Here is a 13,477-nt window from a genome sequence, read left to right as displayed (position 1 = left end):
GTTTTAAAGAAATTAGTTTTCAATCTCGATTTAAAAGTGGCTTCCCAGCAAAATGAACACTGTGTAATATTCACTGCATATGTGTGTGCATGTTAAGTGGTATTTGCGTGTATCTGTTGTGTATATCAGCATTACCTGTGTGCGCATGTCAATCCTTAGCCGGGGTTTCATTTGTCCGTCTCTCGTGCAGAAGGACTCTGCATCACAACAGCCAGACACAGATCACCACCGCACAGCAGAAACACTGCAACGCGAGCAGCGAAGCCAGAGATGGCAGCTTTCTTAATTGTATCGCTTATGCGACCTATTGTGTACAGTGATAACAATGTTTTTTTATAAGGCGTCATTCATACAAAATGGCATCTCACGATGCAATAATACGAATGTGTAGCACGTGTACGCATCCAAACCCTACACCGACGATTAGCGCGGTTGGCTGTGTACGGTGCAAAAAAAGTTCAACGTGCATACAAGAAATCAAGAAAAGCAAAAAAATAACCAAACAAGACACGGAGGACACCCAGACCAAGGTCAACTCAATTAAAGGCCAAAGTAATCCATAAGGTGTTTAAATGGGACTTAAATAATAGAAGGCAGAGCCCATCCCGAGGGTACACGGCGAATTGGGACGACTGCCCCAGGCCCCGCGCTTTGGGGGGCCCCCGCGCGCTTCAACGGCACGGTGGTGTAAGATGGAACACTTCCGGTTTAGTTCGATGGCGTTGGGGGGGGACCCACATGGTGGGATTTTCCCCCATGCCCGGGTGGACGCCACATTGCCACATGTGACGTGTGCGTCCATGCACGTGTCCACGCGTTTGCTCACTGAAAGTCGCGCGCCTGGGTGAGGTGTGCACGCGCGCGAGCAATCTCGTCAGCCAGCCTCCTGAGGTCGTCTCCCTCGAACGCCGGCAGGATGGGATCCTAGGCCAACACGGAGAGAGGGAAGTGAGTGGTGGTGGGGACGGTGGCAATCAGGGTCTGGGCAGCTGGGGATTTACAGCGCCACTGACCTGATGATCTCACGATTCTCGTAGCTTTCCGGTTGTGTACGCAGGACATTACCAACGCACACTGAACAGCATTAAAAGTATTTGGCTGCAATATATTTCCACGTGATGATAACCCACTTCATTGGCCAGGTTGCTTCTGAAAAAGAGCTATATGTAGCTCAGTGGGCCTTACCCTGGTAAAATAAAAATACAAAGTTTGGTTCATTAATATTATTTTGGATGCGTAAGACGCGCGCGATGACGAGCGTAGATGCGCGAACATCATCGTCGTCGTCGTCACGTGCCGCCACCGAGCTCTCACGTGTTCGTCGCTGAAGCCCCGGCGAGCATGCGGTGAGCGGCCAGTTGGGCGTCCGGCGCGGGGGCCGGCCACGAGTGGAATCGGCCGCCTGAGCCCAGGGCCAGCCTACGCAGGAAGTGGCGCGCACACCTGGAGGGTGGGAGAGGGGGCACAGATGCAGTGCCCGCATTGGCTACAGCACCCACATCGCTCACATCACCCGCATCGCTCACATCACCCGCATCCCTCACATCACCCACATCGCACAAATCAACCACATCGCTCACATCACCCGCATCGCACAAATCAACCACATCACCCACATCGCTCACAATGCTCACATCGCTCCATAACACTCACAATGCTCACAATGCTCACATCACCCACATCACCGACAATACCGTGAACACATCCTGCGTCTTCGGCCAGGTAGCTTAGCGTTAGAGCGAGCGGCTCGCAATCGAAAGGTTGCGAGTTTCAATTCTTGGTTGGAGGCTGACTCGGCCCATTATATCTGCAGGGTCATGAAAGTGAGAACCACATTGTGGGGAAGTCAACAGTGGTTGTGCTGTGTATAGACTCGCCCCCCTGAACCATAGGAATGGGGAATTTCCACGCCACCATAGGAATGAGGACTTTTCACCACCGCCTTAGGGTTGTAAAACAGGAAAATTCACTTCGAATTGGACCAATGCATTCGGCTCGGGACATTTTACCCCAAATTCCACAACGAGGAAGGTGTAGACAAGAACCCGTGCAGGGAGCGGAGTTACGGTCGGGGTAGCGGTGGGGGCAGGAGGATCCACACGTACGGATCGTGGCAGTGGTAGGCGACGGTGTGGATGGTCATGGAGCCGTGCTCCCCGCCGAGGCGTTTCGCTTCTTGCAGGACCAGGTCTCCGCTCGTGTCCGGGCGGCCGTCCGACACCACATAGAGTCCCCGCACGCCCTCCTGGGAGAATGCCGCCTGCGGATGCGCGCACCACCAACGGGCTCGGAACGGATTGAGCGGCGTGGCTGCCGTGCGCTTCGTCACGATCCGGCGGTGGGTTTTGCCATTTCACCGCGGCCGGCAATCGGATCCAGAGAATATTTATTTTGGCGGAGCTGGCAGAATGCTAAATTTTCATAACGGCAACGTCACTGCGCATCGCAATGAGCAGTGCATCTCGTTTATTGCCGCTTTCAAAAACCGAGAAAGGGCACACGCGCGCGATGCGGAAGGCATGGCAGTCGTCTTCTCTCATGCACAGCTGTGCCAGCGCAATCAGCGTTGCACACTTGGTGCCCGGGGAATGCGGCCAGCATGAAAATGGTGGGATATACGGCAGCGTCGCTGGTTGTGAATCCGCCTCCCTCCCCCATCGCAGGTCGCGGTGCTCGCTGTGCCTGTGGAGCCAGCCAGGCCCGATGCCTAAATGATACCATGCGGTCAGCACCGGGCATGGGTGCTGACTGGCAACCTGCTAATAGCAATACCCCGCCATTCGCCACTTAAGTGACGGTGATGTCGCCACGGCGCCTGTGCCAGGCCAGGTGCACTTTGAGGCCACGTGATTTATTGAAGGCTCGCTGATGGCAGGTCACGGGGACAGACCCAGCAGGTGCCATGGGTTGACTACCTGAGATGACTACTGGCAGATGCACCAGCTGTACGCCCTACAACAACAACCGCCATTCGCCACTAAGTGGTGGTGACGTCACCAGGGCGCTTGTGCCAGGCTATGTGCACTACACACTGACTTGTGATACAAGCACTCTCGTCTATAACGATATCGCACCACGACCCCCCCCCCCCCCGCCGCTGGGTGTAATTGCTTTGAGCAATGCGTAGCTTTGCTGGGTCGGTAACATTTGAAGAAAGGATAATGAATGAATGTATAAAGGAAGGGTGGGGGGGGATATGCCACAAACGCTTTTTGTAGAGAGAGAGGATCGTGGCAGATGTCACGGGTTTTTCAAAAGCGCAAAAAAAACAAGAGTAGGTTTTCTTCACGATTAAAAAAAATTAGGCATTCTTTACGCACGAACGCACGTGCGGATGGGCAAGTCAATGGCTGTGGATGCGCGCGTTGTTAATGATTGTTGTACAGGCAACACCGCAACGTCAATTCACCGCCCACGCTTCTTTCCTCCTGAAAATGGATTTGAATCTTTTAGTCCTATCAGCCGTTGGGCTTTCCAAACCCAATATATGAATTCACGTTTTTTTTAAATGAGGGAAGGCTGCTCAAGGAGCCCTGAAGGTCGGTGGACTAAACAAACGTTACCCGTACGTGGAGAGATGAAAGGTCTACTTATTTATTTTATCGTACAGTTTGATTCTCCTGTAACGCTGTGTGTTGTTTTCATGATGCTAATTGGTATAATGCAATGAACGTATTTGGGAACGCATTTTTTTACAACACGGATGGTGAATTGTATATAACGCAATTGAACGAACGGAATTACATTGCGTGAGTAGGAATAAGCGGGTGTACGGCTGCCTCGGCGCAGCATCACAAAATGAATTGGGATGCTGCTGGATGCTTCTAGATGCTACCCACGCGCCTCAGTCTTTTTCCGGAGTTCTTATGCATTTCTCACGTGTTATCCCGGACAGTGCTTTACTCCGATATTAAATATTTTATTATAACGCGATTTTTCCATAACGCACTGTTCTTCAGAAACACAACTACCGCGTTGCAGGAACTCAAGCTGTACATAGCAATAATACATTTTTGCGGTCGTCTGGAATGCTCTTCCTTCCGATATTAGGATGCCACCGGAGCCGTGCACTTTTAAATCATCTAGATTGAAACTCAGATCCTTAGAACTGCTTTTTGTGTTTAGTTTGTTGTCCTTTCCCGGCCCCTGCACCTCCTATTATCAAGGTTGGCTAAGTACGTTTGTGGAAGAAGTGCAACGTACATATGTAGTAAGTATATATGGAGGCTTGACGACAGGATCGGAGGCACACTTATTTATTACACCAACACAGTTATTACAGGTCACTTGGCTACAGGGATTTCTCGACAGCTAACCCCTCTAGCCTATACCAACTCCTCCACTACGGGACTAGGGGAGGCTATCTGTCCCAGCTTGGTTAAGCTGGGATCCCGGCTCCCTGAGTCACCAGACCAGCTTCGTCTGGGCTCTCGGGGCCACGCCACCGGCTTGCCCTGGTCGGCCCTTAGAAGGACAGCGAGCCAGGGGAGCTCCGGGGCCTATACTAGCAGGTCTTCGTTCTTCTCTGGTTAAAGCTGAGTCCCGACTCCCGAGCCTTTCGGCTCATCACCTTTTATAGGACTTGCCCCCAAGGGGGGCCCGTGGGGGATGTACATGCGGACGTCGGTGCGAGCGCCACCCCTGTGTACGGCCGTAACCCCGCCCTTTGTGTTTGTTGGCCATCCGTGGCCATGCATAATCACACGACACCTTTCGTAGCCATGCGCAATTACACCTCTACATCACCCCCCCCCCCCCTGTACAGCTCGCAGCCGTCCCTGGCTGCAAAAAAAATCAGAATAAAGGTGTATCCCTCACAAACCCCCGTGTGTGTGCCTCGCGTAAATTATTTCTAACAAGAACAAGAGAACCTAAACAGAACAACAAGAGGAAGAGAGAGAGAGAGAGAGAGAAAAAAAAATATCCCGACGCGCCCTCCCTGAATGAGCACCCCAAAACCAACAGATATATACACACCGGAGACCACCCCTCTCCATAGTCCGCAGGGCCCCCCAACGGCCGACCTCACAACACCCTCCCCATAGTCCGCAAGGCCCCCCAACGGCCGACCTCACAAAAGTCTGCGCGTTTTGGCGCGCGTTCTAGCGGCGGGCCCGTCACAAGGGCCCGTCCTGGCGCGCTCAGTGACGGTCGTTGACGGTCCGGGTGCAAGAGAGTCAGGCGTTGCTGTCGAGTGACCCCCGACCCCTCCGGGAGGGGTTGGTGGGCGTGGGCCCGTCACTCCTGTTTCACCTGGGGACGGAACAGTTGGCGTCAGGTTAGGCGAGTGCAGCGACGACGGGGAGTCGGCGACACCCTCACACGTTTGGCCATGCGTGTGTGTGTGTGAACCACGGGGCGGCGCGACGAATGGTTTTAACCTTGAGGGGTGCACATACCACCGGCGTCTCCCCCATTTTACGCGAACACATTGCGGCCGCAAAACCTGCACGACCTCCACTGGCCCCCGCCACGGCCGTACCAACTTTGACGAGGTTGCCAGCGGCACCTGAAGACAGTGCAACCACGCCCTGTCCCCTGGTTCCCATTTGACCACCTGCACCCGCCCCAACCGAAGCCTCTCGTTCGCCTTCTGGCGGAGTTCTGAATTTAGCACGGCCGCTTCCCGCGCCTCAGACAATTTGGCGATGTTAAATTTAACGTGTTCGGACAAGTTAGACTTCGCCTGGGGCGCCGAGAGCTTCAGCTGGGTCGCCACAGGGGGGTCAATTTCGCGCCCATACATTAAAAAGAAAGGGGAAAATCCGGTGGCCGCATGGGGAGCCATTCTGTAGGCCTGCAACACACCGGCTATACGTAGGTCCCAATCCGTCTGGGAAACCGACACCTGCTGGGACAGCATGGACGTGATGGTCCGATGCAGCCGTTCCACCATCCCGTCAGTTTGTGGGTGATACGGAGAGGTCCGAACCTTCTCCGTACCCAAGAGGTCGCACACCTCACGTAGGAGTTTACCAGAAAAATTCCTACCCTGGTCAGTAAGCAGCCGTTCCGGAGCACCCTTGTCGAGGACATAGCCCTGGACAAAGGCCTCCGCGATGGCTGCTGCCGACTGGTTCGCCAGGGGCCAGGCCATAGGCCATCTCTTGAAGTATTCAACCCCCGTTAGTAAATACCTCTTGCCCCTGGGCGTAGCGGGAAATGGGCCAAGTATGTCCAGAGCGACGAGCTTGTTAACCCGGGAAACTTTTATGGACTGCAGCGGAGGGTTGGACCCCCTCGCAGGCGGCTTCCTCTGCGCGCATTGCGTGCATGACCCCAAGAGATCCCCCACGTCCTTTTCCATGCCCGGCCAGAAGAAATCCAGCTGGAGCGTGGCAAAGGTCTTGTGAACCCCCAAGTGCAGAAGCCGCTCATGAACAGCCCATACCACCTTACCCCTTAAAGCAGCAGGCACCACAAGCCGCTGGCGCCGGGTTTTTCCATCCCAGTGCATTAAAAGACCCTGGAACAACCCCCACGAGTCAACGTTTTCCACCCCCTGGCCAACCCCCCCGGCGCGACGGCGCAGAGCGAGGAGGGAGGTGTCCTCCATTTGGAGGCGTCCCCATTCCGCGACCGACAACCCCAGCAACGAATCCCTCCCTTCTTGCTCGATAGGACCCGAAACCGAAGGCGCATCGGCAGCGGCCACGAGGACCGAATCGGTGGTGACGTTCGGAGGCCTACAACGGCCCGAACTCAAGAGGCACGCGCACTCCGAAGTGGGTGGCAATCGCGACAGGGCGTCAGCGTTCGTGTGGCGGAGACCCTTACGATATGTGGTGACAAAGTCATAGTCCTGGAGAATCTCCAACCATCGAGACAACTGGCCCGATGGTTGTTGAACCCGCAGGGCGTATTGTAGGGCCGCATGATCTGTACGGACGGTGAATCGCCGACCGTACAGATACGGGCGGTACTGCTGAACGAAATAAACAATCGCCAATAATTCCCGACGGGTAACGCAGTACCGCTGTTCGGCTGGAGACAGTACCCGACTACCGTAAGCCACCACATGCTCTACGCCCCCAATGAGCTGGGACAGCACGCCCCCGATGCCCGTGTTACTTGCATCTGTATCGAGCAAGAAGGGTTGTGAAAAATCCGGGTAATTCAACGGCGGAGCCCCCACCAAAGCATTTCTGAGGGCGCGAAAAGCAGCCTCCTCCTCCGGCCCCCAATGAAACCTGACTCCCTTGGACGTCAAGGCATGCAATGGTTTCGCAATCGTAGCGAAGTCAGCCACAAATCGCCGATAATACGACGCGAACCCAATGAAACTCCTGACCTCTCCCACAGAGGTGGGAGTCGGTCAGGAGCTGACGCATTCCGTTTTGGCGGGATCAGTGGATATCCCCGAGCGCCCAACAATGTGACCCAAATATCGCACCGATTCGCGGAGTAAATGGCACTTCTGTGGTTTAAATTTCAAATTGGCAGCCCGCATTTTGAGAAAAACAGCACGCAACCTCTGGAGGTGTTCCTCGAAGGATTTGCTAAAGACGATGACATCGTCTAAGTAAATCAAACACGAATCCCATTGCAAACCTGCCAAGACCAATTCCATTAACCGCTGAAAAGTTGCCGGCGCAGAATGTAAACCCATCGGCAAGCGGTTAAATTGGAAGAGACCTTGCGGTGTACGAAAAGCAGTCTTAGGTTTCGATTCGTCATCCAGAGGAAGCTGCCAGAATCCAGATAGCAAATCGAGGGTGGAAAAGAATCGCGCACCGGCCAAGGCGTCGAGCGACTCATCCATCCGAGGAAGCGGGTACGCATCTGCCACAGAGATTTTGTTTAGACGGCGAAAGTCGACACAAAATCTCAGTGAGCCGTCGTGTTTTTTCACCAAAACGATCGGCGCGCCCCACGGGCTGTTGGAAGGGGAAATGATATCGGCGGCTAGCATGTCATCAACAGCCGATTTGACATGATCCTTTTCGGCGGGACTCAACCGAAAGGGATTTTGGCGGATTGGCGCGCTGTCACCCGTGTCAATATGGTGTCGCAGCAATTTAGTACAACCAATATCAAATTTGTGTTGACTAAAAACGTCAGCAAATTCGCTCAGGAGAACTCGCAGCTGCGCGCGCTGCGAGTCGGACAGGTCCACTGAACCCGCGCAAAGCGCATCCAGCCATCCGTCATCACAGTCCGAATGCGGTTGCGACGGAGGATCGGTGGATACGTGACCCACAAGTGGTTCCTCATAGGGCACCGGCGTTGCGTGGGCAAGCACGGTCCCTTGAGGAACCACGGCCGTTCGCGATCCCACATTAAGGACTGCAATGAAGGGGTCCCCATCCCCTCGCACCATAGTCTGAGCCGCGAGCAAATCGGGTCCATTGACCCCGGCCCGAGATGGACCCAACAAGACCCCCCGATCCGCAACCCCTTCATCAAACGGCCGACGCAACCTAAGAGGGACGAGCATCTGGGCCCCCGGAGGCACGCGCACAGTTTTTGTGACGAGCGCCTGCACGGTGGCAAACGCCCGACGCTCCGTGGCGGGGGAAGACAGAAATGTAACGCGTCGGCACGATGGGAGCTCAATGCACCCTTGGTCAATAAGGATGCGGATGGGCATTTTGGCCAGAAAATCCGTCCCCAACAGGCACGGAACCGCGAGTGAGGAGGAAACCAAAACAGGCCCGGATAATTTAATGTCCTCAATGCAGATAGTGGCGCGGATTTGGCCAATAATGCCCAGAGAGCCCCCGTTAGCGGCATAGCACGGCACGTCAACAGGGAGCAAGGGACGACTTTGAACGGGAAGGATGTTATAAATCAAATCAGATATAATGGTCGCCGATGCCCCTGTGTCAATTAAAATCCGCACCTCTACTCCATCAATGTGACCGACCACGACCGATGATCCCGCCGACGCAGCAACGACACGATGGGCGAGCTCCGACCACTGACCCGGTTGGAGCGCTCGCCGCATTACCGAACAATCGCGCGCGACGGACGGGGAATTTGGAGCCCTGTTTAGTTGAGCGCGTGAGTGTGTGTCGGATGTGTGTGTGGGCCAAACGTGTGAGGTGCCGCGACTCGCCGTATTTCTCTGCTGGAGCTTGGGAGGAGACGGCGTGGCGTCCTGGCGAGGTGTCGCCCCGCGCTGACGGGGAGCCCGGCATCCTGACGCAACGTGGCCTTGCAGGCCACAGTTGTAGCAGCGTGTGAGCGCCCCCGATGTCCTGGGCTGCTCCTGGCGACTCGGTCCATTCCGAGCCTGCGGTGCCGCCGATCTCCATTCCCCTCGCCGCTCCACCCCGCAGACCTCCTCCGATGGGAGGGCGGTGGTCGCCATGGCATGGCCGGCCGCCCCCTTTGCCGCCTTTCGGCGCAGGGACCGCAAGCCCCCGTGGATGTGGCGCGCGACCAGCAGGGACGACATCTCCGCGTCGTCCTGAGCCAGGACGTTGACGTCCAGCTCGTCAGCGAGTAGCAGCAGCTTCTCAGCCACCATGGCATCCACTCCTTCCTCGTCCATCCTTGGGAAAGCAGCCTTCGCCAGAGCCAGGAGAGCCGTCCGGAAGGCCAGGGGTGACTCGTTGGCGCCCCGACTCCGATCGTGGAACAGCTGCCTGCAGTCCGAAGGCGGCCCATAGACGGCTGACAGCAGCTGCAACGCCAGGTGTAGAGTGGCGCGCTTTTCCCTCGGCGCCGAGGTGAGGGTAGCCAGGGCGTCGTTGTCCAGCATCGCTGGCAGCGCGCGTAGAGCCTCGGCGTCCGACCAGTTCGCCATCTCTTGATGAGCGATGAACCGCCTCTTGAAGCCGCCCCAGTCCCCGTCAGCGCCGACAAATTCTTTAAGAGGCGGCAGACGCTGTTGTAAGGCGGCGTCCGTGGCCGCAGAACGCTCTCCGTCGCTCCCCGCCGATGATACAGTGTGGGCGGGCCGTGCACATGGCATCGCCGGTCGCTCCGATGTTGACGCGCCGGCCGGCGTTGATGATGTCACGGCTTGTGCTTGGCGCTCAGCAGACACGTGACGCGGGCCGGCCCCGCCCTCCGCTCGTACTGTAGAGATGGCGGGAAATTTGACCGCGAGCCGCGTCGGGGTGGCGGGAAACGTCGCCCCGCGCCGGCTGCCGTCGTCGACCCGCGCTGCTCCTCCAGCCCCCAGCCGCGTGATCTCCTCCAACGCGGCGGCCGCGGCGTAGAGCAGGTCCGCCAGGCGGGAGTGGGCCAGCCGGAGTCCTTCGGCCGACGCATCCCCCTCCTCCTGTCGTAGCGGCGCGGGCGTACTCGGCCCCGGCTGCTCCGATTCGACCCTGGCCATCTCTGGTGGTGATTCGGCCGCGGCGTCTTCCATCTCCGACTCCCTGGTACGTGTCGTCCCTCGTGTGTCCATCGTTGGACGTTTACTTCTGACCCCAGATGTAGTAAGTATATATGGAGGCTTGACGACAGGATCGGAGGCACACTTATTTATTACACCAACACAGTTATTACAAGTCACTTGGCTACAGGGATTTCTCGACAGCTAACCCCTCTAGCCTATACCAACTCCTCCACTACGGGACTAGGGGAGGCTATCTGTCCCAGCTTGGTTAAGCTGGGATCCCGGCTCCCTGAGTCACCAGACCAGCTTCGTCTGGGCTCTCGGGGCCACGCCACCGGCTTGCCCTGGTCGGCCCTTAGAAGGACAGCGAGCCAGGGGAGCTCCGGGGCCTATACTAGCAGGTCTTCGTTCTTCTCTGGTTAAAGCTGAGTCCCGACTCCCGAGCCTTTCGGCTCATCACCTTTTATAGGACTTACCCCCAAGGGGGGCCCGTGGGGGATGTACATGCGGACGTCGGTGCGAGCGCCACCCCTGTGTACGGCCGTAACCCCGCCCTTTGTGTTTGTTGGCCATCCGTGGCCATGCATAATCACACGACACCTTTCGTAGCCATGCGCAATTACACCTCTACAGATACATGCATATGTATGAGGGTATGATTAACATAATTAACATAGATAAATGTGTTACCATTCCCTTAAATGACCCCTTCCCAGATCTATGGGGGGGGGGGGGGAAATGCTTTTGGCTGCAGTTGTGCAACAGCAGAACAAGTTTGGCAGTCACCGTGCATCACTATGAATAAGAACCCCGGTATGTATACGGGGTTAACTTGTTTACTGGGCTTCGACTTCTTCTTCTTGCGTGTGATGGCAATGTAGTTCAGGAGAGCTGAATACCAATGTCGACGTCTGCTGGCCACGAAAGGGCTCCAGGAGGGAGTTCGTGCAGTTTCGCTATTCCTGCATTGAAGCGAAGACTACAAAGGTTTACTGTGTGTGGAACTTCTTTCGCACCGTACGTTGCCAACCATGCTAATCGAAGGTGCGGTGGGGAGGACAACAAAGTAAACACAAAAAGCAGTTCTAAAGAAATGAATTTGTCAATCTAGAATTAAAAGTGCACAGCTCCCAGTAGCTTGCTAATCTCAGGAAGGAAGACCATTCCAAACAACCGCAGCAGCGCATCTGTTTCATGGTCACAGTCGCACTACCGTAGCATCCCTTTATTTTTCAAAATTTTCTTCAAAGCCTCTCTGTGAGAATCCGTTTGTTCTTTCGAAATGCGTAATGACATTAACGGAGTGACTATACATACTGGGCTGGATGTAAATGTTCACTGTTGTACACTTGCCGTCTTCATACGTACTTGTGCAGTAATGCGCACCTTTAAGTGACCGTATGGTTGCATGCATGGGAAACATCTGTGTGTGTGCGTATACGTGCGTGTGTGTGCGTGTGTGCGCGTGTGCGCGTGTGTGTGCGTCCGCGTGCGTGCGTGCGCGTGCGTGCGCGTGTGTGCGTGTGTGTGCGCGTGTGCATTGAACTGTGAACAGGGGGAGCGGTGGTGAAGTGATTAGCGCGCTGTGCTATGCACCAATTCGATTCCCGCTCACGGCCAACACCAGTGACCATTCACTGAACCGATCCTAGGCCTCCCTTAAGTCACCTTAGCCTCAAATGAGTACTTGGTGCGGTGTGTGAGCATCGCCACGAGGGAGACAAAGGCTGCCGGGCGTGGTGCAGGCCACCCACCCACTCGTGTGCCATGCCGGCCTTCATAGGTGCTTGTGACCAGCACTTGCCCCAGAAATCTGTTAAGGCTATATGGGGGATCTTTGTCTTTGTCGAACTGTCAAAAGGAGGAGCGGTAGAGGAGTGGCTAGCATGCTGTGCTACGAACCCGGCGACCCAAGTTCGATTCCCACTCACGGCCAACACCAGTGATGATTATCTGGACCAGTCCTGGGCCTCTGTTAGGTCAACTGAGCCTCAAAAATGAGTACCTGGTGCGACCTGGTGCGGTGTGTAAACATCGCAACTGGGAAGACAAAGGTGGCCAGGTGTGGTGCTGGCCACCCACCCCTCGTATGCCGTGCCGGCTTTCTTAGGTACTCGCTAACAACACTTGACCCAAAAGTCTGTCAAGGCTACATGCGTCTAACAGCACACATTTCATTTCTGATCGTGAACCACAACACTGTTGGCAAATATCCTAATCCGTCCTGGGGGGGTCTGCAATAACCTTATATAAATATCTCGTGCGGCGTGACAATATTAGCACTGGCATGACAAATGTAGTCGTGTCGCGGCGCTGACAGCGCTGCCCTCACAGCTTCACCCTCGCAGCAGTGGCGGCTTTTGGCTGGCCATTGAACAGAGACGGCCACCGTTTGGGGCGCTTTATTATATCGCGAATTTTCCGTAACGCGGTGGTCTTGAGAAACTACCACCGCGTTAATGGAGAACAATGCACATTAGCAATAATGCGCTTCTGCGGCCATCTGGAACGCTCTTCCTTCCGATATGAGGAAGCCACTGGGAGATATGCACTTTTAAATCGTCATCTAGAATCACAAAACTCATTTCTTTAGAACTAGATTTTTTGCGTTTAGTTTGTTGTACTTACCCTGCAATACAAACGACACTATACACTACATACTACACAATACACTACGCTACACTATATACTACGATACACTAAACTACTTTACACCACCACTATATTAAATAGAAAATGTATTTCTTTAGAACTAATTATAGTGTTTAGGTTGTTGTTCTTCCCTCGCAGCTCCGATTAGCGCGGTTGGATACGTATGGTGCGAAAGAAGTTAAACATACATACGTACATACATATGTACGTACATCCCGGGTGATGGGGATACGTCCACCACCGTTATGTAACACAACTGGTGATGGAAGATACCCGTGACACCGGTTCGCATGGCTCAGAAAACGGGGTGGGTGGGGGGGGGTCGCACTCCGTGTGGGTGTGTGGATGCGTGCAAACCCGCAGCGCCCCCAGCGTGTCGGTGCCGCCGTGCGCCACCAGGGAGGAGACCCAGCGCACAGCGTCGCGGCACGACTCGTCCGTCACCTCGACCGGCCGCTCCTGCCAGCATGCCACGTCGCCCGAGAACCGTACCATGTTGAACCTGCGCACACGCACGCACGCGCAGACACACAC

The 13,477-nt window shown here is 55.3% G+C and overlaps 1 protein-coding gene across 1 annotated transcript in view; it reads right to left on the bottom strand.

Moving 5' to 3' along the window:
* The window catches only part of LOC133353672 (von Willebrand factor A domain-containing protein 3A-like), a 135,894-nt gene that overhangs the window by 2,469 nt on the left and 119,948 nt on the right, over positions 1-13,477 (bottom strand). Inside the window, 6 exon segments of the mRNA XM_061570102.1 lie at positions 136-197; positions 827-924; positions 1,315-1,337; positions 1,340-1,443; positions 2,106-2,260; positions 13,301-13,445. Coding sequence (XP_061426086.1) covers positions 149-197; positions 827-924; positions 1,315-1,337; positions 1,340-1,443; positions 2,106-2,260; positions 13,301-13,445 — 574 coding nt within the window. The 3' untranslated portion in view covers positions 136-148.

Source organism: Lethenteron reissneri, chromosome 44 (genome assembly GCF_015708825.2).
Source record: "Lethenteron reissneri isolate LAM-NWPU_2019-01 chromosome 44, ASM1570882v1, whole genome shotgun sequence".
In the NCBI taxonomy this organism is placed as follows: Eukaryota; Metazoa; Chordata; class Hyperoartia; order Petromyzontiformes; family Petromyzontidae; genus Lethenteron; species Lethenteron reissneri.
This window is presented reverse-complemented; position numbering and strand designations above follow the sequence as displayed.